This window comes from Drosophila albomicans, chromosome X (genome assembly GCF_009650485.2).
Source record: "Drosophila albomicans strain 15112-1751.03 chromosome X, ASM965048v2, whole genome shotgun sequence".
Classification (NCBI taxonomy): Eukaryota; Metazoa; Arthropoda; class Insecta; order Diptera; family Drosophilidae; genus Drosophila; species Drosophila albomicans.
Window position 1 is genome coordinate 18,756,304 of NC_047627.2, and position 15,054 is coordinate 18,771,357.

Here is a 15,054-nt window from a genome sequence, read left to right on the forward strand (position 1 = left end):
CAAAGAAAATATTTAATAAATTTTCAAGGAAAAAAATGAATTAATAAATAAAAATGTTTTTAATATATATGTGGATTTTTGTTAAAATAACAATTGATGACAAGAAATGAATTCAGCTAACAATATTTTATTGACGCTCTCAAATATCCCCGTTATTACAGTTGATCCTTTGATACCAATTGAAACAACATTTTGAATGTTATGCAATTGCTTTTAATAATTAACAAATTTAACAAGCTCGTACACTACAATATTATTTAAGCCTTAGTATTTGTTAAACAGTGTCTTCCAGAAGAGGCGTGCAGGCAACAAGGTGTCTCGTTTCATGCAACTGGGGTGCGCCAAACTAGAAATGGAAATGATTATTGTGATTTCATTGAATTAGTGGGTTCTTGATGTAACTCACAGAAAGTGTGAACGTCGCAATCGTTCCAAGTAACCATCGATGGCAACTGCAGGCAGAAAGATCTTGCGCACCACACGCGGCACTTCTGGTAACAATTGACGCGTCAATTTTAAATGAGTGTTTGCCAGACTCGCCACCTCAAAGATGCATTCCTCGACGCCCTTATCGTTGCGATCGCTGCGCAAGATGCGCTCCTGACTCACACCATGCTTGACCAGCACTTCGAGCGGCACACAAACCGCCTGTTGGCGTCCAGCATGTGGTATAGCGCGCAACAAAATGGCAATGCCTTGGGCCTTGCCCAAATGCGAGGCGGCATGATCCACCTGCAGATCTTTGATGCCGCTCAACTCCACGAGCAGATGCAGCATGGATGCGCACGTTTGATCGGCATAATCCTCCAGTTCACGCAGTGTTTCAAATGCCTGATTCGCTGGACGTTCACGTGCAGTGACCAGACGCCGCAGATAGATCTTATTTAGTTTGCGAGCGCCCACAGTGCGTCTAAGTTCTCGCAGCACAGGCTGATCCTTGACATAGGATTTACTGGCCTCTGGTTCGAAGCACTTGTCAATAGAGTCGTACCAGAACTTTAGACGCATCTTAGCTATTTGTGGTTCGCTAATCTGTCAACATCAAAATATTCATTATTTCACTCTCCATCAAACTTCTCTATGAACTCACCTGGGCGCCAACGGAGCGCGAGACTTCCACATTAAAGGCGCGCAACGCAAAGGCTGCCGGTCGTAACTCTTTGGGTAGGAGAAGCGTACTCAGATAGTTCTCATAATCGTATTTTCTGCATTGTTTAGCAATTATTAAATTTAAGTCATTGTCATTTGAATGTTTTACTTACTGCACAAGGTTCATGCAGTATTTGGCACCATATTTATCTTCTTTACTGCTGGCCGTCGTTGTATTCGACTGTGACTCCTGTTTTTGTGTTTGAGAAATGGCCGAGGTGCCTGCACCATTATTGCTACTCACATGTCGCGTAACAAGTTGGGACACACAGAATTGTCCATTGTTGTTTAGTAACAGCCGCCGCATTTGGTTTTTTGTTTGTAGTGGGACAGAAACATCGATGACACTATCGATTAATCGATGCATTCCTTTACTGCTGTAAACATCGATTTTAAATAGGAAACATCGATATTTTACTAGCCAAAAGCATTAATTATTTATACTATTAAATGAATTAAGACGATTTGAAAACGACGTTTCTTTAGCGTAGTAGTTCCTTGGTTTAAAAATATATACATATATAGTTGCTCCGCACTTAACAGCGCTGCTCATAACGTACAGTGTTACCAGCAACAAATAAGGTCGATCGTCATTAACAGTATGTGAATGATGACCTCGAATGGCTACCAGAAAATGATTATTCTTTATAACTTAAAATATAGCATATAAATTGTTTACAAAATATTATTAAACTGAATCATAAATAATTATGTAAGGTGCTCTTAGCTTAAAATTATTGTTCCGATAAAAATGATGCGAACGTGCGCCAAGTAGGTGATTTGCGCTTTAGCTATTTGTGCTTGTTTTACTTAAAAATTACGTATGGTTTATAATATTCACAATTATAATTACAGTATATTATTTCGTTTAGATAAAAGAAACATTCTCTTTTAACGAAAAGTTTGATAAACATTGAAATTCATATTTACAGTTGAAATCGCAGTTCGATAAATCGATCATCGCACTCTAAGCAACTCTACGACACAACACTCATCACTGGTTTTCTTTTCTAGCCGCCATTCAAAAGAGTGTGTTTCAGAGCGTTTCATCTTAAATTTCAAAAGAAAGTGCAAAAAAAGTTCAAAACAAACACTAAATTATCTTTAAAACGGTGAGTACACGATACTGTTTACCATAAGCATGTCATTTGTGATTAAAACACTGGTACAGACACGAAAGCAATAGCGTTAGCTCGCTTCATGTTGACAAGCGTGTGTTTATTTATTTACATATGTGTGTGCACATTTTGAAATGTGTCTCAATCGCGTTATATTAGCAGATCGCAGGAATATCCAATACATTATAATATAACTCATATAAGTGTAATATGATTACATTCATAAGCATTCTTGTACAGGCGCATGCAAATTGTTGAGTTGCGTTGTCCGTTGGGCAATCGGTAACAACAATACACTCTAAGCACGTATCTGAACCGCCTGTGGTGGCGACATTAATACTCCAAATTTGGAGCTAGCATCTATGAAACATTAAACGTATTTGTGTGCATGTACTTGGATCTGATAATATGAAAAACGTATTAAAACGCAAAAATTTAAGCAAAATATCAAAATTGCTGTGGCAGAGTTGACACCCCATCGCAATTTGCACGAGTATATCGGTTTTTTATTCGATGACGCGACAACTCTAACGAATTAATCGACAAACTTTACGCCACGGTCGATATCTTCAATGCTTTTTTCTCTGCTCAGCAGATTTTCGTGTGCACTAAAAATAATAAAAAAAAATTAGAAAAACAAATAGATTATACAAAGTAAAAATCGAATTACTTGTTAAAGTGAAAAGTGTGTATATATTTGAATTACCAAAAGTACAATTAATAGTTGTACGCAAAGTGTTGAAATAATTATCTGCAAAATGCCAATGAGCTAAAAACAAAAAAAAAATAGTATAAAATACATATGAAAAAATCGCTAACAGCGCGATAGCAATAACAAAAAAAAACCCGAACAACAACAATAACAGCAGCAACGTAAATGTGCTGCCAATGTGTGTGTGTGTGTTGTAATTGAACGGATAGCGACAGCACAACACACGGTTCGCGAGAGCGAGCGAGAGAGAGGAAAGAAAAACACACACATCGTATATTCAAATTAGAATCGTGAGGCGACAACTACAACGACGGCGACATTCCATAACTGCTGCGCTGCCGTAACCAACACTAATTTACAACACTGACAATGCAGCAGCGTACGGATCAGGATCAATAGCAAGCAATCCCAACTAATTCCAATTGGAATTTGTCACACGAGAGAGGAGCAACAACGGGTGGAGGAGGAACAATCACGCGCCACCAATACACGCAAAACACGAACAGCAGCAGGAACAACAACAACAGTAGCAGCAGAAAAATGTTAGCTAAATGCTAAGTTATCTACAATTATTATTTATTGGCGGCTCTACATTCGTCGAGTGTGCGTGTATGTGTGTGTTTTGAGTGTGAGAGCGTGTGTATGTGTGCACCCCACAATTGGACAGCAGTTATAGCCAACCTCCCCCTCCCACTATTATTGTAGCCCTATTTGAGTTTTCAAGCCAAAAAAAAGAAAAAAATGCATGCATACGCACGCGTCGTCAGCCTATTAATTTAGCATATTATTTTTTATTAATTGATGCCTTCTCTTTGTGTGCTGCGTGTTTGCCATATTGTCTAAGTTGAGAATTGTTGAGAGCTGCAGCTAATTGTCGTCCACACATGCGCGTGCTTCCCCCCTCTAACTCCTCCCACACCATTGGTCTGTGTCTGTCTGTCCATTTGTGCTTCATACGTCTGTTTATCCGGCATTCGTAATTGGCACACTTGCAACATTTACTTTAAAAACAATTTACTATGTACACATTAGTGTTATTGTTTGTCTATAATACAAGTAGTTCTGGTAATCAACTGGCATAACGTCCGTCTTCTCTCAACGTAGTTGAGTTTAGTAGTTTACGCCATCCTCAGGGGGCGGGTCACACATTTTACTCTCAAGGTTGTTGTCTCCAGCACCTCAATTGTATAACACACAATTCCAGTTGTGTGTGTGTTTATCTTTTGATATTCAATACGCCTGACTTTGCCAGTCTATGTCGCTCTCTCACTCTACAGTACAGTAAACTATCGTTGCCAAAGACAGCCTTTGTCCTTTGTGCCAACTTTTGATGTTGTGAACGTGACTAATCGTCTGCGTCTTTTGTTTGCCATTCGTAAACATTTTACTGTCGCAAGTGATTAGCAGCGAAATTATTATATTACGTGAACGATTATTTTTATTATCAGCTTTAATTCGCTTCCAGATGATCAGATATCAGTTTTAGTCTCAGAGTTGATTTAGTTTGTAGTTTTGCGTAATACTCTTCATTTATTCATAATGCAGTGAAAACTTGCTTAGTTATAAGGTTTCGTATCGTTTTCGATGAAGAGTATTCACTGTAGTCTGTTTACCCACTCGCACACACACACACACACACACACATACTCGTACAGCATGACTTCGAGTGTCGATTCGCCAATGTTACGTTTGTGTGGCCCACAATGTTTACTAATAAATTCTTACAGAGCTCAACCACGTCGTGATACAACGATAATTATCAAGACAAATAACTAGAGGAGAGGAGGCGGAGGAGGAGGAGTAGCAGCAACAGCAACACCAGCACCATGGTCAGCACGAATCTGGTGGTGCCAGTGGTGCTGTGGGGACCCACAGCGCCGACGCACTGCATCTCAAGCGTGTTTCTATCGGACGATCAATGCACACTCGTAACCGGCTGCTACGATGGACAAATCTGCCTGTGGCAGGTGGAGCCAAGCACATTAAAGATGTCGCCACGCTGCCTCTTAGTGGGTCACTCGGCGCCCGTATTGTGCCTGGTACGTGCCTCACTGCTGCCAGAGAATAATTTTCTGGTCAGCTCATCAGAAAACGGTGAGATGTGCACCTGGGATCTGATCGATGGCAAATGCACCGAGGCTGTTAAGCTACCGCAAGTGCACACACAGATCCAAAGCTATCACACGGCCAACAGCGAGGATGTGCGTCTATTTTGCATTGGCTACTACGCCGAGATTATGGTCATGGATCCATTCAGTCTCGAGGTGATTTATGTGCTCAGCTCGAAGGTGAAACCCGATTGGATATCGGCCATACATGTGCTGCGTCCGATGCGACGCAAAGACGATGTTGTGCTGGCCATTACAACGACAGGCACCGTCAAGGTCTGGACGTTGACGGGCAATGAGAACAAACATGCGGAGCCCATCTATGAGAATGAATCAAAGGAGATACGTTGTCTCAATGCCATCACCATGAACTGTTGTGCCCAAAATCAACGTACTGTGCTCCTCGTTTGCACTAAATATTGGCAAATTTATGATGCCGGTGACTTCACGGTATTGTGCTCGGTAATTGCACCGGCACGCGAACGCTGGCAAGGCGGTGATTTCATCACCTCAGATCGTGTGATGCTGTGGACCGACGAGGGCAAGGGATATCTGTATAAATTGCCAGCGAATTGCATACCGGACAACAAGGAGTTCCATTCGAAGAGTGTGGTGCGCGATGCTCCCTATTTGTACTATGTTCTGCAGCATGCTGGCGACAAGGTGCTGTCGTGTCCACCGGCCATGAAACTGCTTAATGGCAATCAAACGCATTTCCTGCTGCGTGGCGATTCCGAGGGCTATATCTCGGTGTGGAATGTGCCGGAGGTGCCGTTGGATAACATTAGCATACTGCAGGCCAAACAGATGCCGCCGCGTATACAGAAGCCACATGTCTGCACCTCGCTGGTGGAGGCATGGTCCATTATGGATCCACCACCCGTTGGCATACTCGATCAATTGTCACGCATCACCGAATCTCCAGTGAAGCTGACGTCCAGCATTTATTTGCCACAGCAGAGTCGTTTGGTTATTGGACGCGAGGATGGCAGTATTGTCATTGTGCCGGCAACGCAGACGGTCATGATGCAGCTGCTCGTGGGTATTAAGCAGAATTTCAGTGATTGGCCATCGCATCAGATACTTTACGGCCATCGTGGACGCGTCAATTGCCTGCTCTGTCCATCGATGGTGCATCCACGTTACGAGAAATCCCATCTACTGTCCGGCGGCATTGATTTCGCCGTCTGCTTGTGGGATTTGTACAGCGGCAGCTTGTTGCATCGCTTCTGTGTACATGCCGGCGAAATTACACAGCTGCTCGTACCGCCCGAGAGCTGCAGTCCCCGGATACTCAAGTGCATCTGTTCGGTGGCCTCGGATCATTCGGTGACGCTCGTTAGCTTGCAGGAGCGCAAGTGCGTGACGTTGGCTAGTCGTCATCTATTTCCAGTGGTGACTATCAAGTGGCGGCCACTCGATGATTTCCTTATCGTTGGCTGCTCCGATGGCAGCGTTTATGTGTGGCAAATGGAAACGGGTCACTTGGATCGTGTGCTCCACGGGATGCTGGCCGAGGAAGTGTTGTCCGCCTGCGATGAGCAAGCGTTGGAAGACGGCGGTGGCTCGGGATCTGGAGGCGGTGGTGCTGGTGCCGCCAATTCGGCCAGCGAAATGGGCATGGCGAATCCGGCAGTGCATTTCTTCCGTGGTTTGAAGTCGCGCAACATGAATGCCATCAGGCATGCAACTCAACGGGGCATTCATCAGTTGCAGCAGCTGCAAGGACACAATCAGGGCAACTTTGATTTCCTTATGAAGCATCGCAGCAATCCCTTGGTCATTCAGGGACTGCGCACCAATCCCAAGGATGCCGAGAGTCACATACTCTTCTTTGACATTGAGGGTTTGATCTTTGAACTGCACAGCGAGGAATATGCACAGATGACGCCGGCAACGCTGGAGGCATTGGGTGTGCATCTCAACAATCCTAAGGATGGCAAGTCAATGCACATTGATGCGAGCAAAAAGATTGGTGACTTCTTCAACAAGGTCAAGAACAAGGCAGTCGATGTGGAGAAGATACTAAAGGAAAAGGACAAGCATGGACTGGTGCAAAAGTTCAAGGAGAAAACGGAAATTGTGGAGAAAAAGGTGCAGGCCAAGGTGGAGAGTCTGCAGAAAGCGGTGGAAATGCACGATGAACAGCAACAGGATCTAAAGAGTAAAATCGCCTCCAAAATGGAGGTGACACACGTCATGGAGGTGGCGCAATTGTTGCTCTCGCTGCTGCACTCCTGGGGCCTAGATCCACATCTGGACAAGGTGTGTGAGTCACAATTGGGTCTGTTGCGTCCGATTGTGCCCATATCGTATGGTGTGTTATCCAAGGCTGGATACATGTCGCTGTTGTTGCCCACGTGGCAGAATAACTATGCCATACCGCCGGGTCTGCAGTTGCCCACCAGCTCCAAGAAGCGACCGCTGCCCGAGGAGTTGCGTCGCTTGGAGCATTTGACTGCAATCTTTACATCCCGTCTGCATTGGGAGCTGAGCACCACACTCACCTCCAATCACATACTGGCCTTGGTGGCCATGTCCAACACACTGATGTCCATGAGCGCTGCCTCTTTTCTGCCCGATAGCGAGAAGCACAAGAAACTGCAACGTCTGGCCCAACGTGCCGACTCCACGCTGAGCAATGAGGAGGAACGTGAAGAGCTGTTGGCCCATCACACGTCACAGATTAAGCAGGGCTGGAGTCTGCTGTCGACACATCACTGCTTCCTGTTGCCCGATAAAATCGAAGCGTTGGAGCCAAAGAAATTCAAGCGTCCGCAGGTTGAGATGATGGTCAAACGTTGGCAGCATCATTGCATCGAGATACGCGAGGCGGCGCAGCAAATACTGCTGGGCGAGCTGACGCGCATGGGCAAGAAGGGACGCAAACAGCTCGTGGAGAGCTGGGCTCAGTATCTGCCGCTCTACACGCACACGGAGCCCATTGTTGGTGCCCAACAGGTGGCCGCTTTGATCAACAGCCAGTCAGGCGGTGGTGGCAGCGCTGGTAGCGGTGCTGCCAACTCGCTGGGCAATGGCAACAACGCACTCTCGGGTGGACAGTCCATGGGTGGCGGTGGCGGCGGCGGTGTTGCAGGCAATGGCGCTGGCGGTAATGGAGCCGATCAACAGGACGAGGACTATGAGGAGGAAGAGGAGGAGATAATACGCAAACCGTCCAGTTTATCGGAGCTGAAGCGCAAGCAGACGACAGCGGTCATATTGCTGGGCGTAATTGGTGCCGAATTCGGTCAGGACATTTCACAGGAGTCGCCCAATCATCGCGGCAGCATCAGCATGAGCGCTGCCCAAACCGAACGTCGCAAGTCATCGGTAGTGGAAGGTTTCGGCATTGCCAACAATCTGGCACGCCTCACATCGATGGCCCTGGCCCATCTGCTTTATGCACCGCCGTCACCCAAGCTGCCGCAATACACGCCGTTGCGACGTGCCGCCATCGATCTGCTGGGTCGTGGCTTCACCGTGTGGGAACCGTATCTGGATGTGTCGAAGGTGTTGCTGGGTCTGCTGGAGATCTCGTGCGAGGGCAAAGCGGTGCCCAATCTCAACTACAAGTTGCCGCTGACACCGCAAGCGGACGCTTGTCGCACCGCACGTCATGCGTTGCGCTTGATTGCCACCGCTCGACCGGCTGCGTTCATCACGACGATGGCGCGAGAGGTGGCACGGTACAATACGATGCAACAGAATGCACAGTCGATTAACACACCGCTGACGCAATCGGTGCTGTACAAGGCGAAGAGCGAAATACTGCAGTGTGTCGAGATGCTGATCGATAAGATGCAATCAGAGATTGCAGGACTCCTGGTGGAGGTGATGGACATTGCGCTGCACTGTGTGGATAGCAATGAGCTGAAGAGTCGCGGCCTTGCTGAACTCTGTCCGGCCATCTGCAAGTTCAATCAAATCTCGCATTGTGCGCAGACGCGTCGCATCGCCGTTGGTGCAAACAGCGGCAATTTGGCCATCTATGAGTTGCGACAGAACAAATGCCAGATGATACCGGCGCATACGCATCCGATCACCTCGTTGGCCTTCTCACCGGATGGCAAATATCTGGTGTCGTATTCATGTGCCGAGAATCGTTTGTCCTTCTGGCAGACATCAACAGGCATGTTTGGTCTGGGACAATCGCAGACGCGCTGCACCAAAGGCTATTCCACCGCCCCCATACCGGATGTGTCGCGTCTGAATCCGATGCGTTTGGCAAAACTCGTTTGGATCAACAATCGCACCGTTACGCTAATGCTGGCCGATGGCTCTGAGACGCGTTTCAATGTCTAAATGTGTGCAATAGATGATCGAAGATATTGCGATCGATTGTTGATCATCGATTAGCCACACGGATCGATATTGAGAGAGAGAGAGAGAGTGCTCAGAAGTCAGTGCGTATTCCGGAGTGGAGTCAACGTCGTTAGGCCACATAAACTGAGCAGCTGAGCTGCATACTATTTAGGCAATCAACAACGCGGACTTCAAAAGCGAGCGACCAGCTAAGTAGAGCAACCATCAACTAAAACAATAATTCAATGAAACATGAGAAAACAAATATTAATTTGAGAATCGAAAAATTAGCATCTGAGCGGTAGCCGATAAACATATACAAACAAACCACAACAAAAAAAAAAAAACAACAAAACAAAAACAAAAAAAAAAAAAATTAAAAAAAAAAAAAAACAAAATAAAGAAAAGAAAAGCAAAAAAATAGTAATGAAAATAAGAAGCTTCTGTTATTTATTATGTATAAACTATCTATTTGTATTTGTGTACGTATTTTAAATGTATTTGTGCGATTTAAAAATGTTCTTGTTTCTATCACTTAGAACAGCGCCATTTGTTCCGAATTCACTCTACGCAATTACTTTACCATATATATATATATATACTTACTATACTTCTATCGAGATGCAACTCCAAATCTCCCTTAAGCACAATAATACTAACCTTGGAGCTATGTTTTTAACTATTTCCGTTTTCTGTTTTTAAATGTTCAACACTTTTTTTTTTGTGTGTTTTTAAATGTTGGTGACTATTACTGCGTTTAGGGAATTCGGAATGTCGCTGTTTGTTTACATTTACTCTATATATATGATGTGTATTTTATATTCTGTAGCCTAAGATTTAGCTGCTATACGGATGGATAGATGATGAGGAAAAGTCCCGTAGTAAATGAACGCTTTTTGTTTTGTTGTTATTTGCAAACTATAAACTATTTAAAAAGTTAAACAAAAAAAAAAAACTAAAGAAAAACAAAAAATAAATATAAATCGATAAATCGACTTGAAATACATTTGTTTATACGAAATGGAATTGAAACGAGACGAAATAACGAATGCGATAGAGAAGAGAAAGCGATAGAGTGATGAGGAGAGAAAGGGAAAATAAAAACAAAGAATTAATGCTGTTATTACTACTTATGCTATTATTATTATTACTACTGTAACTATTACTATTACATTATTATGATTATTATTATTACTATTATTATTGATATTGATATTTGTTATGCCTAATGTATTGTTATCTATCTACAACTACTAAAACGAAAAGTTAAACAAAACAAATATAAAATGTATTGCGCAAAGTTAAGCGAGAAAACGAAAACCGAAAACTGAAAATCGAGAAACGATAGAACATCAAACATAACTATGTCAGCTACATATATTTTATTATTTCCATAGTTTTCCTCAGTTTTCATCGTAATGCATACAGATAGGAAAACTAATATTATTATAATCGTATGTTTTTTTTTCTCTTGTTAATTTGCAAGTTTACAAACTAAAGTTAAACATTAACTAAAAACGTATTACAAAACGTCAACTACTTAAATACAAATTACAAAGTTTAGCAAACATTATTACACACACACACCTACACACCTACCTGTATTTATATATGTATGTATGTATAGGTATTAAATTATGCGCGGAGTTAAACTAATTAATACACACACACACACACACACAGATACACACATGCATCCACCTATTAACACGTATATAACAAGTGAATAAATTGTATTTGTGCTTAATTTCAATTACGAATATATTAATATGCATATGTGTGTACATATGTATGTGTATTCGAGATCCTTCAATCAAAGTATTACACACAACAAAAAATATATATATATGAGAATGAAAAATATATATTAAATTATATATATATATACAATATATATACATACAACAAATAAAGTCAACCAAACATGAGCCAACAGAGTTGTTGTTTTATTTAACAATTTGGGAAACACATATTATAATTTTTAAACTCATACACATATAAATTCATATTTATATGAATACATTTAAATCATTTACTAGAGAAATCATCAAATTGCCAAGTTTTTTATTTGCCAATATTCAAGACTTTAAGGCATAGTTTGAAAATATATTAAGCCCATTCTTCGTCGCAGCTATCAGTGTTTAAATCATTTTGCTAGGCGATAAAATTTAAAGAATACCTTTTTAATTGATCTCAAACATTTTGCAGCAATTGCTCGTTGGCAAAGATGCCCGAAACGGAAAATAAACCCACCGGCAACAGGGGGCGACCCCGAAAGTCTGTGGCCGCCGTACGCAAAGCGCCAACAGTGTCCAACGACGATGACGATGAAGTAATGGTGCCCACCAGCAGCACGAGCAGCAGCCACAATCGCAAATATGTTAAGCATGTTAATAATGCCAGTGCTGCTGATGATGTGGAACAGGATATGGAAGCTGATGAAAATGATGCAATGGAACAGGATGATATCGATGACGACGAGGTCGAGGAAGCCGACAGCAATGAGGCCAGCGATCAGGAGGACGATCCCGATGAGCCGCCGCCTGCGTTCAGTCTGGCAACGCTGGGACTACAGCGTGTGGGCAGCGCCCCGCCACCCAAGCCCAAATGCCAAAAGGCACCGATACTGACCCTCAATGCACGCGGCATGCCCGCTCGCATACGCAAGCGCAATCCACTGTTCTACGACGAGAACATCATCAACGATGACAAGCCGTTGCGCGTCAGTCTGGCGCCCAAAAAGTTGACTGCACGCGGTGCCGGCGATAGTCCCGGCAAGCTGCAGACTACACCGTCGAAGGTGCTCAAGAAGCGCAAAGGTGTCGTCTCGCGTTACATGCGCTCCAATGACAATGGCAGCGGTGCTTCCACCTCAAATTCGGCGGCCAGCAACGATGAGATGTCGCTGAAGCAGCGTAAAACCCCGGGCAAATCGCTGGCACTGCCAAGCACCTCGTCGGGCCTCAAGCAGCAGCAGCAACAACAGCAGCAGCAACAGCAGCTGGCCGGGGGAATGCGTGGACGTGGTGCGGGCGGCGGTGCAAAGATTGCGGCTGCCGCTGCGGCCATGGCAGCGGCCGAGGATGCAGCCAAAAAAGCTGAGGCACAGGCATCGGCCAATAAGCGTTTGGGTCAATCGATTGGCATACGCTTGCGTAATCTGTTGAAGCTGCCGAAGGCGCACAAATGGGCGATTGCCGAGTGGTTCTATTCATACATTGATAAGCCGCTGTTCGATTGCAAATACGATTTTATGAATCATGTGAACGAGCTAACGCCAAGGCTGGGCACACGCCGGCTCAATCGTCACGAGTGGGTGAACATTAGGCGCCGGATGGGACGGCCACGTCGCTGTTCGGCGGCATTCTTCAACGAGGAGCGTCGGGAGCTGGAGCGCAAGCGGCAGCTGATGCGTACGCTACAGTCACGCAAACCGGGCGAACTAAAGGATTCGGTGCTATTGGCCGATATGCCCGACAAGATACCGATGCCGCTGCCGTTGGGCACCAAGGTGACGGCACGTTTGCGTACGCCGCAGGACGGCATCTTTGCGGGCACAGTTGCCGCCTACGATTCGTTGAATGCCATGTATCGTGTGACGTTTGAACGCATGGGCTTGGGCACCCAATCGATACCCGATTACGAGATTGTCTCGGAGAATTTCCACGAGATGTTGCCGCTGCACAGTTTCACCAAAGATTTTCGTCCCAATTTGATGAGCATCTATCAGACGAATAACATGGGCTTCACCACCAATTTGGGCTTCACCACAAATCTGGCCAGCAGCTATCAGGGCAAACGTAATCCGCTCGCTGCCGCAACCGCTGGCAATCTCAACAGCGGCAGCAACAACAACATCAGCAGCAACAGTTTAACGGCACCACAGAAACATCTGGTCAACAATAATGCCGCCGCACGCAATGCGCTCAGCATGAAGTTGAACAAGAGTGATCCATTGCTGGGGCAAGACGCCATCAGTGATAGTCCAATGCGTCAGCAGCTGGCACGTCATCATGGCTATTCCATGAAATTGCTGGAGCATCTGGTGCTGCTGCAGAACTATATTGCGCTCAAGGAGGCGCGCATTCATCGCCTGAGTGAGATGAACGCCAAGGCGGAACTGGCCATGGGTGATCTGGTCACAGGGGAGACAGGCGATCGCAATCGCCGACAATTGCGTGATGATTTTCAGCGTCGTTATGCCTCCAACATATTGCGCATTGAGTACATCAACGGCAATTTAATGTATGAGCTGACCAAGGTGCAGGAGCTGTCCAGCAGCCTGACCCGCAATCCCAACATTCAGGCCATGATATCACCGACATTGCTGCGCGAAGAGTGTCGCGCCAAGGCCAGCCAGACGGTCGATGAGATGAACAAGGGTGTGGTGAAGAGCGAGCGCATGGTGACGCTACTGAAGAATCTAACAACGCTGCTGATTGTCACACAGAATTTGGACAGCGATTGGGAGGCAGCCGAGGTGAACAAGGTGCTCGAGGGCTGCATGGAGGAGGTGCGCAGCAATCTGGTGTGCAGCGCCAACAGCAAGGTGTTCCAGAAGAGTGTACAATCGCGCCTCGAGTACATTGCCCTCGACATTAATCGGAACATCGAGGAACGTAGCTTTAGCCAGGCATCGGCCAAATCACCAAAGTCACCCAAATCGGAGGCAACCGATACGGCCGGCGAGACGGGCGGCAATGCTAAAAGCACCGAGACCGACAAAAAGGCGAAGCATGACGATAATGACGAGGAGAATAACGACGATACAACAGCAGATGATCAGAAACCAGCGGAAGAGGAGGGGGAGGAGGCGCAGGCAAAGAACAAGAAAAATAAATCAAAACAAGACATTGTCGAATCGGATGTGGAACCCATGGAAGTGGACAGCGAGCATGAGGATGATGATGAACTGGCACCGGCTGAGAAGAAAAAACGAACAGATGCCGACGAGAACGAAGCTCAAGTTGATACTGACGCAGATGCGGAAGCTAATCGTGATGCAGATGGCGATGCTGATGCCGATGATACGGATGCAGCTGAGAAGCCAGCAAATGATGCTGCAACGCCCGAATCAAAAGTGGATGAAACAAATACCGATCCCTGTGCCGAGGATTCACAAATCACAATCGAGTCAATGAAGGAGTCCGACGATGAGAGTCAAGCGCACGACGAGAAGGATGATGACAAGCAGCAGGAAATCAGCGAACTGAAATTGGTTGCCGAGTTAGATGATTCGGACTCGCAACAAGAATTCTTGTATGAAAAGTAGCGAGTAACGAGTTGAGAGAGTTGCGAGTAGCAAGTGCATCGTTATATTGATTAGTTGGGTACTTTCAGTTAAGTCGTAACAAAAAATACCAAATGTTACGTTTTCACACTTTACACCTTTTACAAAAAATTATGTATACATATAAATTATATATTATCATTTTTTAAATGTTTCTCCCATTGGTTGCAACTGATGGTATACAAATTGTATATTGATTGAGGAGCGCTACAATTATAATCCGCCTAAGAATTATAAACTTGGAAATACGATTTTTTTTTTGTATAATTTATCCGATTTGTAATGCGTGTTTATCATTCTCCTAATTTTTTTTAAATATTAGTTTTTATGTAGTTCACATTTTAAATTTTAACGGCAAATTCTCGATTATGT

At 44.7% G+C, this 15,054-nt stretch overlaps 4 protein-coding genes across 4 annotated transcripts in view; 2 read left to right on the top strand and 2 right to left on the bottom strand.

Annotated features, from left to right (window-relative positions):
- Positions 1 to 15,054, bottom strand: part of LOC117578361 (V-type proton ATPase subunit D 2) — a 127,123-nt gene that overhangs the window by 53,497 nt on the left and 58,572 nt on the right. The gene's annotated exons all lie outside the window — the stretch shown is intronic.
- On the bottom strand, positions 197 to 1,487 carry LOC117567020 (NADH dehydrogenase (ubiquinone) complex I, assembly factor 6 homolog). Its single transcript, XM_034246712.2, has 4 exons — positions 1,263 to 1,487; positions 1,091 to 1,205; positions 407 to 1,032; positions 197 to 346 (listed from the first exon to the last, which is right to left on the bottom strand). The coding sequence occupies exons 1-4, from the start codon at positions 1,454 to 1,456 to the stop codon at positions 265 to 267; spliced, it is 1,017 nt and encodes a 338-aa protein (XP_034102603.1). The 5' UTR covers positions 1,457 to 1,487; the 3' UTR covers positions 197 to 264.
- Positions 2,127 to 15,037, top strand: LOC117564606 (uncharacterized). The gene is made up of 2 exons (XM_034243465.2): positions 2,127 to 2,261; positions 11,601 to 15,037. The coding sequence occupies exon 2, from the start codon at positions 11,620 to 11,622 to the stop codon at positions 14,662 to 14,664; it is 3,045 nt and encodes a 1,014-aa protein (XP_034099356.1). The 5' UTR covers positions 2,127 to 2,261; positions 11,601 to 11,619; the 3' UTR covers positions 14,665 to 15,037.
- On the top strand, positions 2,824 to 9,831 carry LOC117564595 (WD repeat-containing protein 7). Its single transcript, XM_034243452.2, has 2 exons — positions 2,824 to 3,521; positions 4,707 to 9,831. The coding sequence occupies exon 2, from the start codon at positions 4,806 to 4,808 to the stop codon at positions 9,390 to 9,392; it is 4,587 nt and encodes a 1,528-aa protein (XP_034099343.1). The 5' UTR covers positions 2,824 to 3,521; positions 4,707 to 4,805; the 3' UTR covers positions 9,393 to 9,831.

Coding starts and splice junctions, on each gene's coding strand:
- LOC117567020 (XM_034246712.2), bottom strand. CDS start 1,456: ATGCGGCGGCTGTTACTAAACAACAATGGACAATTCTGTGTGTCCCAA. Junction 1,033..1,090: donor CGCGCTCCGTTGGCGCCCAG/GTGAGTTCATAG, acceptor TGATGTTGACAG/ATTAGCGAACCACAAATAGC. Junction 347..406: donor TTGCGACGTTCACACTTTCT/GTGAGTTACATC, acceptor TTCCATTTCTAG/TTTGGCGCACCCCAGTTGCA.
- LOC117564595 (XM_034243452.2), top strand. CDS start 4,806: ATGGTCAGCACGAATCTGGTGGTGCCAGTGGTGCTGTGGGGACCCACA.
- LOC117564606 (XM_034243465.2), top strand. CDS start 11,620: ATGCCCGAAACGGAAAATAAACCCACCGGCAACAGGGGGCGACCCCGA.